The sequence below is a fragment of the Natrix helvetica genome (assembly GCF_964273705.1).
Source record: "Natrix helvetica genome assembly, chromosome: 9".
Lineage (NCBI taxonomy): Eukaryota > Metazoa > Chordata > Lepidosauria > Squamata > Natricidae > Natrix > Natrix helvetica.
In genome coordinates this window covers 9,851,346-9,872,067 of record NC_138560.1, presented here as the reverse complement: position 1 = coordinate 9,872,067, position 20,722 = coordinate 9,851,346, and the positions used below count along the sequence as shown (strand labels likewise).

The 20,722-nt window shown below is 43.1% G+C and overlaps 1 protein-coding gene across 1 annotated transcript; it reads left to right on the top strand.

Annotated features, from left to right (window-relative positions):
• Nucleotides 1-9,858: 9,858 nt before the first annotated feature.
• On the top strand, nucleotides 9,859-14,912 carry CITED4 (Cbp/p300 interacting transactivator with Glu/Asp rich carboxy-terminal domain 4). The gene is made up of 2 exons (XM_081961893.1): nucleotides 9,859-10,124; nucleotides 12,999-14,912. The coding sequence occupies exon 2, from the start codon at nucleotides 13,012-13,014 to the stop codon at nucleotides 13,630-13,632; it is 621 nt and encodes a 206-aa protein (XP_081818019.1). The 5' UTR covers nucleotides 9,859-10,124; nucleotides 12,999-13,011; the 3' UTR covers nucleotides 13,633-14,912.
• Nucleotides 14,913-20,722: the final 5,810 nt, after the last annotated feature.

Below are 20,722 nucleotides of genomic sequence, written 5' to 3'. Positions count from 1 at the left end.
TCCAACACACCTTCCTCTTCCTATTTTCTCCACAACAACCCTGTGAAATGGGCTGGGCCGAGAGAGAGGGACTGGCCCAAAGTCACACAGTTAGCCTTCATGGCTAAGTTGGGACTTGAACTCACAACCCACCCACCCACGCACCCACCCCGCTTTCTAGCCTGTTGCCTTAAGCACTAGACTAAACTGGCTTTTTGTATCGTATTTGCATCATGCTTGGAAGGGGAGGGGTGTATAGTCTCAAAATTAAACTTTTACCATTGATTTTTGGCAGATTTTTTGGAGAACCTACAGATATCTTGGTCATCTTATGACCAGGACTGAGACCAGAATTTCCATTGCCATGCAAGGTAGTTGTTAAGTGAATCCTGTAGTCGTTAAGCAAATCCAGCAACTCAAACCATGACATTTGTCAATTAACTCTTCCCTGACATGATTCCAAGCTGCCGTGAAAAGACAGACAGGAACTTTCCACCATGTGGACCAACTGAGGGGTAGGCAGTCATGGGTGTGAACACACATCCATGCATTCCATCCCTTATGTACATATCAGCGCTGTTCCGGTCGATGCCAGCAAGCAGTCACTGACATTCCAAGAGCAAAAACAATCATTATACCATTTGAACAATTAATTGTCTTAGTCATCCTCTTTTTGGAAAACCTAAATTGCACTTCTAAGATCACCCATCCCATCCACCTGCCAAGACAAGCCCAATGTAAACAGAGGAATATGCCAAAAATGGAGTCAGAGGTCCAGGGCAAACATTTCTGGAGCACAGATGGAGAAGAGGAATGGAATGGAGACATTCCTGAAAGATCCCATCCTTCTATGGAAGTGTTTTCCCTGCATGCTGGTGCGGAATTCTGGGAACTGAAGTTCACACCTCTTAAACTTGCCAAGGTTACAAAACACTGTTCTACGGTGGCTGATGGTGATGTAACCCAAAGGGCTATTAATAAAAATTATCCTGCATTTTCTATAAATAAAATATAAATGGTGGAAATGTCTGTGCATCTTTTAGAGTGAATATTGCCAGGGGGGGGGGGGGGGCGGGAAGGGATGACGATCGGCGGTGGTGATCGGTGGTGGCGGTAATCGGCGGGAGGCAGCACCAGTCACAAGTGTGAAAAACGGTCTTTAATCACTGTTTTCAGTGTTATTGTACCTTTGAGTGGTCACTAAGTGAATGTAAATCAAGGACTGCTTGTCATTTGGGGGGGGGGGAATATATCCACCCTCCTGAGAACGTTTGAAAGTCAAAAATCTGCAAGGTTTACAGCTTATGTTAAATAGCAACCCAGATTTGGCCAGAACATGAACTGAAAGCGCCTTCTGCAAATCCTGTACAGGTCAAGGGGGGGGGCAGGGGGAAGACTCCACATCTCTCCCAATCCTTAAGCCTGTGGGCGCAGAAACCAGGAAGGAATCCCTCTCCATGCAGATGAAATGGGCAATCTTTAAGGGACAGATTTTGAATAGCATAAATGCACTTTGCTCCCAGGAGTTGGCTCCCACTCCCCCCCAATCATCTTCAGGCTTTAGCTCAACAAATTTTGGCCTCCTAAATATATTTAATAGGATGCGGTGGCTCAGTGGCTGAGCTTGTCAATCAGAACATCGGCAGTTTGGCAATTTGAATCCCTAGAACCGCACAATGGAGTGAGCTCTCGTTACTTCGGTGGTGGACTTCAATTTTGTTTACTACCGGTTTTACCGCTTTGCTCGTGCACGCGCTTGCGCACAACACTTCTGCACATGCACAAAAGCGCCTGGGCGTTTCCTGCCGCCGCCACTACCGGTTCACCCGATCTGGGCCGAGCCGGGAACAACCCACCACTGCGTTCCTTGTCCCAGCTTCTGCCAACCTAGCACTTCGAAAACATGTAAAAATGCAAGTAGAAAAATAGGAACCACTTTTGGTGGAAAGGTAACAGCATTCCGTGCGCCTTTGGCATTTAGTCATGCTGGCCACATGACCACGGAGACGTCTTTGGACAATGCTGGCTCTTCGGCTTTGAAACAGAGATGGGCATCGCCTCCTAGAGTTGGGAACAACTAGCACATATTTGCGAGGGGAACCTTTACCTTTAAATATATTTAGGAGGAGCAATTGTGTTAAATACAGGCCAGGTTACTTCTGAATGAGCATTCTTAGAACCGCGCTGCACAATTGAGCAGCCAAGGCCCTGGTAAGTCGATGCAAAGCAATCAAAACTGAAACAGGAGCCTGATGTGTTTATATTTCAGTGTACTACATGACTATCAGCTAAGTTAAATTTTAATAAACTGATGAGGGGTAAATAAATGGCAGGTGCCTTTTTCCCAGTACATTTTGTTCTCACTGGCCAGAAGGCTAGAAGACAGTTTATTTCTTCTGGGAATGAAAATTAAAAAAAAAAAATCATGTGTGCTTTTATTTGCAGAGATAAAAAAGGGAAAGCACATTTAGCTTCACAACAATAAAATTGGGGGGCGGGGGGAACAGACCAGTCCAGTGAGTGGAACTCAACCCTTGCAACTTTTCTAAAACAGCAGTTGTGATTTTAATTGGAAGAGTTTGAGGAGGGATCCCTTCAAAACTTCTAACTTAGCACTGTAGTTCACTCTTTATTTCCTTTGTGTTTGTGGTACACAATATATTCAGCTCTCTCTATAGACCAGTTTCAATGCTCTTTTACAAACAGCACCCTCAGGGAACCTGGTTGCATGACAACAGCATGAGGTCACAATTTCCCATCTCCCCGGGATTTATATTTATAGATTATTTTCTGGCCCATGTGGTTACCTCCCCACACATTTTCCAACCCCATCCTCACTTCTAGTATGTTTTGCCTTTGTTTGCATTCAGTGCAGAGACCAGGCTGCGTCATCTTACTTCTGGGGCTGGTGTAAATTTAATTATTTTTCTTTTAGAATGATACCTGAGAGTGAGCTGTTATCAACAGCCATACAAGCAATCAACACTATTTTTTTAAAGAACGCCATAAAAGTACACTGAAACATCCATAATATATATAACATAAATAATAAAATAACCTGGGGCATCGTCATCTTTCATAGGTTCTCTGATACAATTCCAGGTTTCAATGCTTTTGGAAAGCCGACAATGGGTAGAGGGATCCTTGGGATGGGTGAAAAAGCAAATGATGATCATGTCATATGATTGAAGCCCCATTTTTTTAAAATCTATATCTATATCCGATAGATATGGATGGATGGATGGATGGATGGATGGATGGATGGATGGATGGATGGATGGATAGATAGATAGATAGATAGATGGATAGATAGATCGACAGATATAGTTATTGATTAGATAGATAGATGATAGATAGATAGATAGATAGATAGATAGATAGATAGATAGATGATAGATATAGAGAGAATTTGATAGGTATTGAGAGAGAGAGATTGATAGATATCAAGAAAGAGAGAGAAAGAGAGATGAGACAGAGAGAAGAGAGAAGAGACGAGAGAGAGAGAAGACCAATTTGATTTCCACAAGTGTTCCTACTAAGAGGCAGCAGAGAAATTCTCCCCCTCCCCTCCATGTCCCACCCAAGTGAAGAACACTTGTTCTTCACCTAAGTGAAGAACACTTTGGCTTAATTCAGATTTGGTTTCATTTCATAAGCCAATGAGATTGCCAAACCAAACCCCCATTGGTTGCTGCGATCTATACAGAATACAAAGTTGGAAGATACTTGGGAGGTCTTCTAGACCAGTGTTTTTCAACCTTTTTTGGGCAAAGGCACACTTGTTTCATGAAAAAAATCACGAGGCACACCACCATTAGAAAATGTTAAAAAATTTAACTCTGTGCCTATATTGACTATATATAAAGTAATTCTCTTGAATAGGAATCAAATAAACACAAAGAAAGTATTTTATAATTACTTTATTATGAAATAGTAAGTAAACAGAAATATGAAAAATTATAAAATACTTTATTCAGTGCGCAACCTGACAGCTTGAAGACTTGTGGACTTCAACTCCCAGAATTCTGAGAATTGAAGTCCACCAAGGGCATCAATCATATTAGCCCAGGCAGGGATCTGCAAAATTGGCTCTTAAGACTGGTGGACTTCAACTTCCGGCGCCCGCCTAGTGAGCGAAAAATTGACTTTTTTTTTTTTAATCTTTCGAATTTTTCAATTTTTCCCACGGCACACCAGGCAACATCTCGCGGCACACTAGTGTGCCGCGGAACAGTGGTTGAAAAACACTGTTCTAGACCAACCCTCTGCTGAAGCAGGAGGCCCTTACTACACCATTCTGGACAAATAGCTGTCCAATTTCTTCTTCTAGCCAGTACGCCACCAAATGATCCGTGGTGGCGCAGTGATTAGAGTGCAGTACTGCAGGCTACTTCTGCTGACAGCTCGCTGCAGATCGGCAGTTCGAATCTCACCAGGTTCAAGGTTGTCTCAGCCTTCCACCCTTCCGAGGTGGGTAAAATGAGGACCCAGATTGTTGGGGGCAATAGGCTGACTCTGTAAACTGCTTAGAGAGGGCTGTAAAAGCACTATGAAGAAGTGTATATTTCTAAGTGCTATTGGTATTCTTCTTAAAAAACTTTCATGCAATCTTGATCAAAAACTTCCCTCTGATACTTCACGCATTCATGACAGTACGCATCAATAGCCCTCCGTCTGAGACTCAACAAACTGCAATGTTGTGAGCAAAGCCTCCTTCTGTTTACATGGCATAGTGATGCTTGTTTTCTGGTGAGTTTCCATAAGAGAGTATTCCCCAAGTACTAGCAGCCATCACAGCCTAATGATCTATATGGTATGTTTTTGTATCCAATGTGCTCCGTTTCATTATCATTGAGCCTGCAATTATAAATTGCACTGCATTTAAAATTTAGGAAGGCGCTGCACAAATCCTCCCCCCCCCCCATTTCATTATTTTTCCTCATTTGAAGTCCAAAGAGTTCAGGTCAAATTTTGTTTCACACGACCATCCAAAGCAAAATTTAGCAAGGTACAAAGGGCATCGCTCAGCTGAAGGCAGTTGGCGAGAGGAGATCCTTTGGAGTTTCGTGAGACGGCATCAAGATGCCAATCAGGAAGTCCAACGTGTTCAAGCAGACTTGTGTGAATTGCCCAAGGATGGCATTGGGGTAGCCCCAGATTAACTATAGTGCTCCCAACCACAATTGGGACTGGAATTTCCATCGTGCTTAAGTCAAGTTGGACTCAACTTTATATCAGTTTTTACAGCAATCGTTAAGTCAGGGAAGTCTTAAAATTCCCAAGTTTGGACACCTCTGACTTAAGTGAATCACACAGGCATTAAAGTAAATCCAGCATCCGTGGTGGGTGTTTTTTGCTGGAAATTGAGGGGGGAAGAGGTCACAAGTCATGATCACAGGCAGGATCTTGTCGTAAATGAGAACAGGTTTTCCAAGTGTCTGCATTGCAAATCACGTGACCACAAGGGTGGGGTGGCAGTTATAAGTCACTTTTCCCAAGGCCATCATAACTTTGAACCATTGTTTGTAAGTCAAAGTCTACCTCTAATGTAGAGAGTTCAAGGATACATGGCAAGCTGACAGCAATGGCTTGCTCCGGGGAAGACTCTCTCTGTCATGTCCTTTTTTGGCTTAAGAGTTAACATAGGAAAGAGGAACAAAAGGGTTATCTTTGCTCAGCACGGGGCCCTTTTGTATCGGTTGCATTAACCTGGGAGTGGTCTCTTAACAGTTTTTCCTTCCTTTGACAAAACAGTTTCCCCTTTTCCTCCTCCAATCTAAGGAGGATGGATAATTTCTTAGGATATTGGCATATGGCTTGCCCCCTGCATCCTTCCCTAGAATGAATGACTGGAGATATTCCAATACTTGAGGGGCTGCCACAGAGAGGAGGGGGTCAAGCTATTTTCCAAGGTACCCGAAGGCCAGACAAGGAATAATGGACGGAAACTGAACAAGGAGAGATCCAACCTGGAAATAAGAAGGAATTTTCTGACAATGAGACCAATCAACCAATGGAACAGAAGTTGCCTTTGGAAGTTGTGGTAACCTCATCAGTGGAGGCTTTCAAGAAGAGATTGGACTGCCATTTGTCAGAAATGATGCAGGGTCTCCTGCTTGGGCAAGAGTTTGGATTAGATGTCCTACATGGTCCCTTCCAACTCCATTAATCTGTTTTAAGTATTCTTGATTGGATTCTCATTCTTTAAAAGGAACATTTATTCTAGATGTAACTTGTTGACTGTGCCTCAAAAGGAGGGAAACAGCCTCAAGGGTTATCAGCCCTGTGAGCTACTCTGAAAGATCATTCTTCTGCAGTCCAAAATGTCCAGAAAGTGGTTGGGGTATTTAAATCAGCCTTTTCTCTTTTGCTACCTTCCAAATGTTTTCAGTTACAACTCTCTCCTGAGCACTACTAGCCAACATGAGTAAGAGTCAAGGATGGTGGGATCCCTGGACAATCCAAAATGTCCAGGGGTCAGCAAATTAGACAAGGATGGCCCAAGTTGTAACAAAACCAAGGGGCCTTCTTGTATAGTACTTAAAACAAAAAAGAAACTAACCAAAGATATAAATTATTCTTCCCATATATGACATCGATGGTTTCCTAGCTGGCATGAGCAATGGGGATTAGAGAAAGCGGACGTGCAATTTGGTTGTGTATGGTGGGTGTGGGTGTAAAATCCCTTGGATGGAGTGTGTTATAATTTGTATCCTGGGTAGCATGGTGAATAGCTAACAAGTAACGGGACAGATAAGAATTGCAAACTGAGAATTCAATTAGACCTTAAAGGTAAAGGTTCCCCTCGCATATATGTGATAGTCGTTCCCGACTTTAGGGGACGGTGCTCATCTCTGTTTCAAAGCCGAAGAGCCAGCGCTGTCTGAAGACGTCTCCGTGGTCATGTGGCCGGCATGACTAAACGGCAAAGGTGAATGGAACGCTGTTACCTTCTGACCAAAGGTTGTTCCTATTTTTGTACTTGTATTTTTTAATGTGCTTTCAAACTACTAGGTTGGCAGAAGCTGGGACAAGTAATGGGAGCTCACTCCGCTACGCGGCGTTAAGGATTTGAACCACCGAGCTGCCGACCTTTCTGATCGACAAGCTCAGTGTCTTAGCCACTGAGCCACTGCAACCCTAATCAGACCTTAAATGTATCTAAACTAAGCAACCCAATCCTTGATAGCCCATCACACAATTACTTCAACAATACTGGGCTAATTAGCATCTGCCCTCACACAGGATCCAGCCTTATTCATATGCCGGATCCCTTTAAGGATGGGAGATCAGTGGATTCTTCTACAAGTGAGTACATAAGTTTCCTCCAGAAGTTCCATTCATATGGGGCCCTCAATAGTGACGATTGTCTATGACAATTAATTCAGTATTGCTCAATTGAATGTTGTTATTAATGACAAGGTTGAGAGTTAATACTGAATTTTTTTCAGGTCTAATTCAGTATTTTTTCAAACTTCACCACTTTAGAGATGTGTGGACATCAACTCGCAGAATTTTGCTGGTGGAGGAATTCTGGGAATTGAAGTCTCCGTTATCTTAAAGTTGTCAAGTCTGAAAAACACCGGTCTAACATTTGCGTGAGCTTTCCTTTCATTTGCCTTTGGCCTCAGTCTCTCCCTTCTAAAGCCTCTCTGTTGCTGAAGATAACACTTGATGATCTGATAAAATGCTGCAATTTGCATTCCACAGCCTGCTTGTGTCAAATGGGCTAAGCTTCCAATTACCTCCAAACACTTGTTTTTTTTTAAAAAAACTTTTGATCCTTCTAACGTACTCTGCTATTTCATTTTCCTCCTAAAAGCTGTCCTCGTCTTCTCTCTGGAGACCTCAGTTGCACAGCAAAACTTGTTTCTTCTGCCCCTGGGACAAGGTTGTGAAAACTTCTCTGGAGCTCTGGAGGGTGAAATCAACAACAGGGGAAAGTTATGAGCTTCTCATCCTGCCTTTGGGTGTCCAAGAGACCCTTCAACCTCTGTGGTGATGGTGGCACAGACTAAAAGGGGTTGCAGGAACAGCTTCAAGCAGCAAAAGTCTTCATCCTCCAAGTGAGGAAGATTTTTCTATGTATTTATTTTTCACATTTTTGAAACACCCGTCTCTCTCAAAGAGGGATTCTGGGTGGTCTAATCTAGAAGGCTTTTTTTAAAAAAAAACACCTTTAAAATATATTTTTTGTAAAAGTCCAACTTTTACGTTGATTCCTCTATTATAGCAGCATCCTGGATAGGACAAAGAAAATGGTAGCATAAGAAATTTCTTTTTAAAAAAAAGAAAGCAACTATAGAACCAAATGCATTTATTTATTTATTTTATTTTATTTAGTTTGTCAAATATGTACGAGATAACCGGTATAAGTATAAACATGGACATGAACACAGGAAATGGGTACGAATAAATGGGGACAATAGGACAGGGATGGTAGGCACGCTGGTGTGCTTAGTTGAAAGAATATAGGAAGTTTTATCAATGATTAACAACAAAGCCTCCACGTGCAAGGGCAATCTACCAGCGAAAAGCAGATGCTGAGGTCTAGCAACATAGTGAACTTGTTGTCTTCTTTTGCAGGCTTCCCTCAGAAATATATGGTTACCCAGTATTGGAAACGTGAGACTATAGCCTGGATGTTGTTTTGATCCAGTGAGATTCTTAATCTAGAATTAAGAAGAGTAAAACAGCCTAGATGTGTGACCTTTCTCTTCAAATAAAAGAGGGAGAGGAGAACAGCAGATTCTTACATGCAAGAATGGGGGGAAAACCATTTTTATGTAGGCATGCGCCTGAGATGCTCAACTCAAACAGGTTCCCTAAACAAACTTCCATTATCTTTATTTGGGGAACAAGGAAAACAGGGCATGGATATTAAGGGCACCTATCTTGGAGGATGATGGGTGCTGATAGCCAACCATGCAAGCGGGAATCCCGGGTGGGAAAAAAAGTGGTTCGGTTTCCCTCTCCATCAGCTGCACCCCAAGGAACCTCCTTGAGTTAAGAACATCAATGGGCGCGCCTCCTCAGGAGAACGCCTCTCCTTCCACCAATCGGCAGCAGCAGAGGAGAAAAGGAGACGAAATCTTGCCCTCGTTTGTTTGCATACAGACTTGTTTGCATACAGACGAAGGAAGGAAAGAAAAGGGAGGGAGGGAGGGAGGGAGGAAGGAAAAGAAAGGAAGGAAGGAAAAGGAAGGAAGGAAAAGAAAGGAAGGAGAGAAGGCGGGGAAAGAAGGGAGGGAGGGAGGGAGGAAAAAGAGGAAAGGAAGAAGAGAAGGCAGGGAAAGGAAGGAAGGAAGGAAGGAAGGAAGGAAGGAAGGAAGGAAAAGGGAGAGAGGGTGGAAAAAAGAGGGAAAAGAAAGGAAGGAGAGGAAAAAAGGAAGGAAAAAGAGGGAAGGAAACAAAAGGAAGAAAGGAAGGAGAGAAAGCAGGGAAAGAAGGGAGGGAGGGAGGGAGGAAAAAGAGGAAAGGAAGGAGAGAAGGCAGGGAAAGAAAGGAAGGAAGGAAGGAAGGAAGGAAGGAAGGAAGGAAGGAAGGAAGGAAGGAAGGAAGGAAAAAGAGGGAAGGAAGGAAAAGAAAGGAAGGAAGGAACCTCAGGCAGGCCGGTTGGAGATGAAGGGAGCGCTTAAGTCGACCTTCCCTCTCCCCGCTGGGGTCAACCAGAGGCAGACCCGACCAGCCATCGCGCTCCAAGCTTCCCTCTTTGAATGAGAAAGAAAAACAGGTGGGCGGGACCCCGAGACTTCACATCGGGCCCGAATTCCCTCGTTCCGCGGGGAGGGGGGAGAGGATAGAAAAGACCTCGCACCAATCAGAAACGGAGGGGCGCGGCTAATGTCTCCGCCCTTCTCGCCCGACTATATAAAGGGGCTGAAGTTTACCCTGCTGGCCACATACACCGAGGAGTTGAGTGTGGCAGTGGGCGGGAGGAAAAGGAAAGAGAGAAAAGGGGGGCTGCCAGCCGGGATTGATGCGTCCGGAGTTGGGGACGCCTTTGCAAACAGCGGGCAAGGCCGGCCGACAAGCGAGCGGGAGAAAGCGCGGAGCGGAGCGGCCGTCGCAGCCGGGGCTGCTTTTGTTCCGTCGAGCGGACTCCCGCGTTTGTGCAGCCGCCCCTTCGGATCGCCGCCTTTGGGGTACGTGCCTGAGGGGTGGGAGCGTCTCTGGGCTTCAAGAACCGACCCGCGCCGGAGAGCTCTTTTCCCGTAGAATCGGCCAGGGCTGCCGGACGGTTTCTCTCGCCCTTGCCGGCCTTCTTCCCCGATTTGCACCCGGGCGCTCTGCAGGCAAGGAAGAGGCGGCATTGTCTGAGTCGGGCGCCGGGAGGGAAGGGTTAAACGGGTGTTCGCGAAGTGCTGATCTTTGTGCTGGGCGGAATGTGCCGGAGCGGGAGCTACCTCGCCGGGGCGGAGGGAGGGGGGGGGAGAAAAAAAGAGGGGTGGAGGTTACCCGAAGGGGTCGAACCAGGAGAAGGGCGATCGGGGCTCCGAAGGCGCCCCGCCACCCCGTTCGGAAAAGCTGGGTCTCTTAAGGCGGGGGAGAGCTTGGCCGGGAGAGGCGTGAACGCGAAGCACGTCCCTGACTTGCAGTTTGGTTGGTATTTAATTGAATTTAAAGTAGCTGCTTGCACATATCTATTGCACGTGCGAATTGGGGTTGCGGGCTCAGAAAAGCGGGGAAGGGACCCGCCAAGGAGAAAGGAGGGCGGAGGAAGCTTAAAAAGAGGTGCCCCCAAACTCCAGGCTTGCGCGCCGGGCTGAATCTTTATTGCAGCCCGCTGCGAACGGCAGTCGCCGCCCTGCCCTGCCTCTAGGGGGCGCCACAAAATCACCCGAGGAAATGGAAATGCCAAACTTTTATCGAAGCGTTGGGTTGGAGGAAACACGCCTTTGGGAATGGCTTGGCCCGGCCCGGCCTAAGCTCAAGAGAGGGGTCGGCAGACAAGTTGTTGGTGCTTCCTTTGCAGCTGAATTACTCCGTGAAAGGGGGAATCGGTGCAGTGAGTTCCATAGGAGAGGTGGGGGGGGGGGATTGGGCAGATGTGTTCACACAGCCTGCGTGGTTCACTTGAGTAGACCTTAAGTTTCCAGTCTACTCAGCGTGTTATAAAAACCAGGGGTCTCCAACCTTGGCAACTGGCTGAGGAATTCTGGGAGTTGAAGTCCACAAGCCTTAAAGTTGCCAAGGTTGGAGACCCCTGCCATAAACGATTGTTGGAAAGCCCTGTGACTCGGCTCACACAGTTTGCTGAGTCTGAGCAAATCACTTTGCAGCTTTAAGTGCGTTGTGTAAATATTATACTCTTAACAGAGCAGACCTAAGGAGTTGGGAGGTGTCTTGTTGCCTTCCCCCCCCCCCCCCCCACACACACACATCTCCCAGTAGGTTACCCTTGCTCTTAGCCAGCTTGACACTTTGGAAAAGGAAAAAACAATCTTGCTACTTAGTTTACAGCTTCAGACTTAATCAGCAGCATGCTGATACAGATGAATTAAAAACAATTTGGAATTAAATGCAGCAGTGCACTACTATGCTTAATTTTAACCTTGGTTTGGGACAGAGGTGGGGGGGGGCAAGCTGTAGCATCTTCTGCCGGCTTTTAATGTTGGTTAGTATAAGAACCTGTGTGAGAACACACCTAATAGTAACATTGTGAAGACTGGAGTGACATATTAACTGAAGGACACGCTCCATGGACATTTCTATAGTGATTTTGCCTGATGCATTTATTCCCAGTTAACTGAATCATAGTTGCTCACCTTTTTTCTGAGTTCCGCTAGCACCACTTTAGACCAAAATGTGGTTTGCTGTTCAGATTGTGTCATGCCTCTGTTCAAAAGCAGTCTTTCTCCAGATCAAATGTCTGAAAGGGGCCTAGTAATAGGATGCAAGTGATTCTGAGGGCTTCTCAAAACCATTCATGCCCCTGTGGGAAGTGGGATGTTGAGCTCTGAATGTCGTCTTTGAGCTAAAACACTGGACCAAGAGTCTCATTGTGATTTCCTACTCCAGTTTTCTCTCTGCCACATGGACTGAGGGGGCAGGGAGGAGTCCCTACCATCTGCTGCTACTGTGGACAAGAAAGGCTGGAATTATATGTATGCGTGCCTCTCTTTGCTTCATTGAATTAGCTCTGGCCCATTGCTTGGAGAAACATCTGCAGCTGTCCAGAGCTGCAGTTACTCTTCAAGCTTTCAGTCCCGTTCCCCCCCATCCTAATCTTAACATGTCGATCCATCAGCAAAAGTTAAATCCACCTCAGCTGTAAAGTCCACTGAATAACTTGGGGCCAGTTGGGCAGACACTCTAGGGCCCTTTGAAATCTCCAGGAAAGGTAGCAAAAAAATATTTCTAGGAGTCTTTAGCTTGGTAGTGGCATAGGTATTTTTACCTTAAAAGACCTCTTAGATCAATTCTCTGGATAGAGTTAGGGGGGGATTCAGTCTAAAGCATCTGGGAATTGCCTCAGTCTGCACCTACAATGTAGGGGTTCTCAAATGTGATAGAATTTAGTGATGGGATAGTAGACAATATCAAATAAAATAGACAGCTTGTCTAGAAGAAGAGAGTTGACCTTGACAGAAAAGGGTGTGTGTGTGGAGCATTCTTTTGAGTGCTGGGAAACATTAAGAAATTGCTAGAGTTAAGGTACCGCACAGACTTTCAAGATTCTGATATCTCTCAATAAAATTTTTCACACTGAAGTGTAGCTCTGATCTTCCTGGGGAGTTTCTGGTTTGACTCCTATGATGAGGCTGACATTGTGACATTCCTCCCGTTGCACTGATGTGGCCTTTGATATATTGGAATTGAGGACAGCTGGCAGGCATGACTTTGTTGCTTTCTCCCATCTGAAAAAATAATAACCTGATCAACTAGTTAGAACGTCAGCAAGGTAGCTGAAACAGTCCTCCTTTCTTTGACTTCAGGTGCTGCCAGCAGAGCCTTTAGAATTCATGGCAAGTGAGTTGTTAATGCCAGCCTTCTAACCTGAGCTCTTTGTCTTGCAGTGCCCTGTTTGTGATGGCTGATCACATGATGATGTCAATGAGCCATGGCATGAATGGGATGCAGAACTACCGGATAGGCATGAATGGGATGCAAGCGCCGCCACAACACGGACAGCAGCATGTGCTAAGGACGCTTCCTCCCAACCACCAGATGATGCAGTATGGAGGCCCTGCTATGGATGGAGGGATGAGGCAGAGGCCCGGCATGAATGGACAGATGGGTCACCACCAGATGCCAAGCACAGTGATGTTCAACAACCCAAATCAACAGCAACAGTACATGGGGCCTGTGGGCACCCAGCAACTTATGGCAAGTATGCACTTGCAGAAACTCAACACTCAGTACCAGGGCCATCCTCTCCTAGGCATGACAGCTAGCCCAGTTGGACCAGGTGCGCAGCAATACAGGATGGGCCCAGGACAGCACACAGGAATGCAGCATCTGCCCTCCCCTGCTTTCACCTTGAATGTTATGGACACGGATCTTATTGACGAGGAGGTCTTGACGGCTTTGGTTCTGGAGCTGGGCTTGGACCGCATTCAGGAGCTGCCCGAACTCTTTCTGGGACAAAATGAGTTTGACTTCTTCTCGGACTTTGTTAACAAACAGCAGCCAAGCGCAATCAGCTGCTGAGCAGCTCTGCCTTCGGGAAGCAGGCCTGTTTTTCTTGTGGCCTGACTGTGATACACGCCTGCCTCCAGCATTCTCGTTTTCCCCTGTAGATACGTTTCCCAGATCATCCTTTGCCTGTTGCTTGAAAAACAATAGACAATCACCAGAGGCTTTTTTTTAACTCCCCCCACCCCTTGCACTGCCTTGCTGCTTTCTCACAAGGGAGAGTGGCTTTTTCTTGGGCTGTTCACAGAGAGAGAGAGAGAGGTTGAAAAGCTTCTGCAGATGGGAAATGAATAGCAATTATAGAACTTCAGCCATTCAGGAAAAAAAAGGAAAGCCTGCCCCTTCAAAACCTATTCTGCATTTGGACTATAAACACAATAAAGAGGGGTGGGTTTCAAACAGGCTGGGATCTGCTCTGCTGTATCGTTCTCTAATGGCAGAACAAGCTGTTTCCATAAACCCCTCTCCTTTAGAGGGTAGCAGTGATGGATTTTTAACCTTTTTCCTGAAACGTGAATGGCTGGGAGATACTTCTTCACTATTTCTCCTGCCTTGTTGCCCTTCAGTACTATGAATTTTGAAACCATCTCTTCTTTTTTTTTACTTGAAAATATCACTGGCCTCAGGTTAGGGGTTTTGGTTCTGGTGTTCTCTCCCCCCCCCCCCCCCAATTGCATTCCTTTGTTTTGTATTGAGCTAGCAGGAGTTTCTGGGGGATAGCTGGCACATGTGTCCAAATGACAAATCTTCAAGGTAAGGTCACTTCTGATGGGGAAGACCAACTGATTAGCATTTCTTGTTAGGCTGCTACGAACATGAGCTGTAAGCTGCTCTCTAGCTTTTTCTGCCTCTGAAACCAAATAAAATAACTGTAATTGTGTATATTTTTTTAATTTTTCAAAGGGAAAAAAAACAAACCTTTGTTGTATTTCTATTTATTTGGAAGGGCTCAAACTATGTTGCCTTCTGAAATTACTGAGAAGGGCTAAACAAGACAGTGAAGTGCATGTCCCTCCATATTTTTTATCTCTAAAGAGCAAGAATATTTTGTTTGAATGAAAAAAAAATAGCTTGAATGAAAAAAAAATTAGCTTGATTTTGTTTTTAAGTTTTGTTTTTGTTTCAAAAAATGGTGTGGATAGCAATTTTCTTTTTATTTTCAAATTCAGAAAGTTTAGTAGAGTGGAGATTTGCTAAGGCCCCTTCTGTTTGCAGGCACACATCACTGTTGATTAAGTGGAAATGTACAGGTGATTTTGTTTTTCTCCAAATAAAAGCTAAACCCTCAAATTTAAGATCCTTGCTTGGGTCTGTGTCCTGATTGAAATATCCATGTGTAAGAAAATGTTCCTGGACTTACAATTAAGTATGGACAAAAGATCTAACGTCCTATGTTTTTATTGTTTTGCTTTGATCTTCCAGATGTCTGCTATTTCTGTAAGTACATGACAACCTCAAATCCTTAAGAGGCCTTTTGTAGCCTCCTTTTCAATTGCCTCTTGAGATAAGCCTGATTTTGCAGGTGGTATTAAACCATGTTTTCTTTAACCCTAATTTAACAAGCCATAGGGTGGGTTTGTGCAAAATGGTCGCATAAAGCACCATTTTTGGATTCAATAGACTAAACAAGCCACAAGCTAAAATACTTCATAGGTGCAAAAGGTATAGAGTAAACTTTTGACACCCTGGAAGATACTTACAGAGAAGCTAGTCAATCTTCCAGATGGGACTACATTTCCTATTAGTCTGGCTGACAGTTTGGTGGGGGTAAAATCCATAATATTTGGAGAGCACCAAGTGGGAAAGACAAGTATAGGAAACTTTGGGATAGGTGCCCCATGTATGTTCTGACTTTGTGCACCTCATGAAGAATTTGTGGCGATTAAACCTGACTTGGTTGTGCATGTAAATCACAAATGTTACTGCTATTTTAAATGAGAATAGGAAACTGAAGCAATCGGTATATACCAAGGTCAGCCTTATGCTCCCCTAATGTGTTGAGATCTGCCTGGAAGTTCTGAAAGTTGCAATTGAACATACCTGTTGAAAAGCAGCTTAGGAAACCTCTATTCACCTGTGTCTGTCTGATCATAATAGTTCATGTTAGTGATGCTTTCCATGATTGCTACCACAATCTTCGTGACTTTCTTAAAAATCTAGTTTCTGGTATCTTCTGATAATGACGAAGAGCCTTCATCTTTCGGGATGGAAATATTGCTATTAAGTATCTGATCAGATTTTGGGAGGCATTGTGGCATTTGTGCCAAGAGTAAACAGCTTTGGCACCATGGCTAATCTTGAAAAGGTCAAACCTAGTTAATGTTGGATGAGAAATCACCAAAATTACAGGACTCCACTGGGAATTTGGGGGGGGGGGGGATCCTGGGAAAAAAGGTAGTGGCAAATTACTTCCATTCTGTTGCCCAAAACTTAAATGAATGTGTCCCAAAGATCACCAAAAGGCAATGTAAATTCAGCCACTGTGATTGCAATTTATGGTTTAATATGATGTGCAAAACCAGTCAGTTGTTGCTTACTAAAATTCTTTGCAACACTCCCTTTGTGGTTTCCCAAATCCCCTGGAGTAAGGTAGACCTGAAAAAAAATGGATTCCATGTTTGGGGAGGTGGATTGGTGTTTATAAAGGTTAAATGCCTGCTTTAAATTTTTAGAAGATTCTATTTTTAAAAACCCACTCTTCCCCATCTTAATTTAGCCCCTTAAAACTTCCCAACCAATGGAGATTTACTCAGCAAACTCAACTTTTTTGTGAGTGTGAACCCAGATGGTAGTGCTTTATTACTGGCTATAGTCTCTTTTGGTAACAAACAATTGAAACTATTAATCATTGAAAACTTAATAGCACCTGAGAAGGAGTTGATTGCAAAAGAAGAATATTAATATAACTTTAAGGAAACTTGTAGTTAATATCAGGGGGAATGAGCTTGGGATGTTGATGCGTTTTTTTAAAACAAATTGTGCTTACCTGGGCTCAGAAAAAGAAAACTTACCAAAGACTAGATCTGATTCCTGTTGAATTTATACATGAAATTAAGTCAAAACCAAGCAAACTATGTTATATGTAATATGAATGCAGTCCAGCTTTTTAAAACTCTAACCTGGTTCATACAATACAGTACTATATGTTTTGCTTGTTTGCTTTATGTATTGTACACATCTAGCTATTCTGATTCTGAGGTTAGGATTTATGGCTTAGTGTGATGTCTGAAATCAACCAGCTGGCTTACAATGGTTAACACCACTGAAGTCTAAACCTGGATTTCTCTCCTGTTGCTCAGCTCACACAGAAAAATGGCCAGGCTTAAGATGAGTAATTTACTTTGCTTGTGTCAATTTGTTTGTTTGTCAAGCAGAGACTTGAATTTGCTGGGTAAATTTATCCAATTTTGACTTAATTTGATAAACTCTAAAAGTCCAGCTTACCCCATGGTATATGAAACAAGCCATTGTTCATTGATTAATTTTAGGAGTAAGCCATGAGATCAAAAAGCAGACAGAACCAGATCCTGGTTTCTCCAGGACACAGAATGTTTTTGTAAGTGTGTGACTTTGCAATCTCCTTTCTGCCTTAAAAATAATGGCAAGCAAGGCCACACTGTTTTGTGCTTGGCATCTTCTCTTTGTTGTTGGCGATCAGTCAAGATACACAGACTCCTGCCTGCTGCATAACAACAGGAAACACTAATGACAAAAGGCCACTTCATGTGCTCCTTGGCCTGGAACAATTGCTCATTGACAGGATTATCTCTGCTCCTCTTTCACATGAACAGAGTCCGGAGTTGCTTTAGTTACTGTCAGGTATGCGAACTGGAGCTCTCCTCCGGGCCAAACGGCTTGCTCCCAGATTGATTTCCCAGGCTACATCTCTGCCTGTTTCCACAGTCATCCCTTCAAATCTCCGGAGAGATGAAAAATGGTTGACATGGCAAAAGTTTACTACTAATACTATTCAGAGTTAGTGCGGGTGGCGGGCAGGAGGAAAGCGCAGGTTCAAAGTATTAAGCCGGAGTTTACTGAACTGGGCTTTTTTATTGAATAGATCACAATTGTCTGCACAACAGTTAAATTATAGTACTTTAAACCCATCCCCCTTTCTCTCCCCTTGCTGCATAACAGAAACTATAATCCTAAACTGGGCAGATGCTTGTGCTAAATATCCTTTTTTTAGCCAAGGTGATTTATCTTGATAGGCACTTCTTGCTTGCTATTTCTTCTGGGTAACTTGGCAGTTTGTCTCTGAATTGCAGAACTTATGGTCTTCTTCTTGAGGGGGGGGTTGCCCTATTTATCTACGGGAGATGAGATCATAGCCGAGCCCGCCTGCTTTGCCTGCAAAAAGCTACAGAGATTTCTATTCAGTTAAAGAATCAGGCAGTCAAAGATAGAGGAGATCCTGAAGAAGGAGGACCTCAGTATTAGATTATTGATGGTCAAAGAACATATCTAGCAGCTTACTAGGCAGAAATTCTGCCCCCTGGCTCTATGCATTTAGTGTATCCTGTCGTCTTACTTCCATGAGGCATCTGAGAGGTCACTATAGAAACAGGGCATTGCTCTGGTTCAGGTTGCTAATACGTTCTTAACTGGTTTTAATTCCATCTCCTCAAGCACAAATGAAATCAAACGTCTCCACAGTTGTCTTAAAATTACCCTTTTTAGGACAGTGGGATTACTGTATTATTTCCAAACTAAACTGGTTTATGGTTTTATTTCACAGTGAAACATTGTGACATGTACTGCTTATAGCACAGTTGCACCGTCAGCTCTTATCTCACATATTGTTTTCTCTGTCATATGCACACACTTGCAAGTGAGATCTACCTAGATGGAACTCAAGTTATTCCAGGATAACTGGACAATCAGGAAATAATCCCATCTGTCTTAGAAAGCACACAAGCTTTTGCAAGTTGCATGATTTGTAATCGAGGCAGCTTTTCCAAACGAGTTGCTATGTTGGAAGGCATTTTATTTTCAGTTGTTGCTAGGGTTGAATCCTGCTGGCTCAGCTTGGGCAATCTCCTCTAGGTCCCAGCAGAAAAACTGGGAAGAACAAGTCTAGACAGCCCTAAGGAATACGGTACAAAATTCAGTATGGCTTCAGACTGCCATTTATGATGGAATGAATCCTCGTTATTCTAATGAGCGTTTCCACTTAACAACTTTTCAAGAGTTCAGTCCATGACATTTGTATGTGTGCATTTCTCTCCAGGACTCTCATTGCTTTTATGTCTATCAACTGCTCACTGGACTTTAATACTTAATTTTCAAATCAAGAGATTTGTGCTGGTATACTATTGGTGACACAAAGATCCAAAACTTGATCTATGTGTGTTATCTGAAAAAGGATAAGGTATGGAAACCATAGCAAAGTTTGTGCTGGCTGGCTGACTGTATACACACACAACTTTGTTAGCCTTCCCTTCCCGAATTGTAATGAACAGAACTCTTTCAAAAGTGCTATTCTAACGTGGAAAGCACGTTAGAATAATAGCAAGGAATAAACAGAAAAGAGGAGAATATTTACTGCCATATATAGGTGATAGTATTCATGGACCAACATTTCCTATATCAAAATGAGGTGGCGACTTTGGAACAGAATTCTGATAGCTTAGCAAGTAAATAATACTGTATAAAGTATACAGAGCTCAACATTATCACATATAATTTAACAGTAGTGTAGTTGGTTAACTTGGCCCATTCGGGAGAATTACAAATCAAACAGCAATAATGGAGAAAATGCAAACAGATTTTCCGCTTTATAAGAAGTACTAGCAAATGCTATTTTAAAATTCAGCTACTTCCATATTCCACTGTTGCTACATGAAATGTCACAGCATGAAAAAGAAGAGAAATGTTCTTAGGGCAAAGAATAAATGGCTTTCTATTATATATCAATAACGCATTAGGTAATCACACTGATGTTAAGAATTGGCCATGTATTTTAAAAGATTTCTTTGTCATATACAGCATGCCCAAATTGAACTATTTGCTATAACATTCTCTTTGGACACAGGCTGTACATGGATTTCTGCTTATAGAAGATTCTCAGATGTAAACTGAAATAATTTCAAAAGATTAAGATGGCAGCAGCCATATAGTTAAAACAGTAGATAATAAAGTTATCAGAATTTAAAATCAAGACTTGCCAAGAGTTTCAAATTCTAGTTTTGTCTATTTATTTATTTCCAAATGTCTGTATCAATGTAATGTAAACTCTTTGGCCAGTATACAAATAACTTCAGCTAAGCAATTTCAAAAATAAAGTGGCCATCTTCCTTCCCCCTTGGCATTAAGATTATCAAATCCTTATTAAAGAAGTTTAAATGAGCATCCTAGAAGACAGGAGCAAAGGAACCAAGCTACCTTCAGGGGCAGGATACAGTATTCTACAAATGTAGGGTCCACCACTGAGAAGACTTTCTTTTACCCAACACCTTTATTTCATGCGGGGGAAGATGCTAAGCAGACCTTCCATGATGTGAAAGGATAAGCCAATAATTTAGAGAAGTCAATTCATGAAAAAATGGTGACGGTTCTACATAAAAGTAACACGCTTAGCCACATGTAAGTCATAGATCATAGTTGAAAGGCTGTATAGGTGATTAAGAAGGAAATGCATGTGACCCTCTTACCTAAACAAGAAGGATTAGCATGTCTCATGAATAGATCAGTAGCATGTAACTTCACACATTATGCTTCATCATGATGAAGTTTGGGTTTTACTTTACTGCTCAGTCAAATGCAGGTCAACCAAACATAATTAAGTTAACCACAGGTCAATAGGATGAGTCAATTCAGTTACAAGTTTATTTTTGTTTTATTTTTTTTAATGTATACCTTGTTTTTCTAACTTTGAAAGGGCACAAACTGGGAGATGGAAAAGAACAGAAGAACTTCCATTATCCTGAATTTAAGCCAATGGCCTGTCTAACCCAATTCTGTCAATACAATGTTATAAGAACACAGCTATTTGGTAGTCACTGCAACAATGAAAAAAGACATCTGTCACCACCTCACATTTTGTCATTTATCTTGCATCTCCCCCAGAATGTTAATGTTGGAGAGCGAGTCGTTCAAGAAATCA

Excerpts from the sequence above, each read along its gene's own strand:
- CITED4 (XM_081961893.1), top strand. The coding sequence starts at position 13,012 with ATGGCTGATCACATGATGATGTCAATGAGCCATGGCATGAATGGGATG.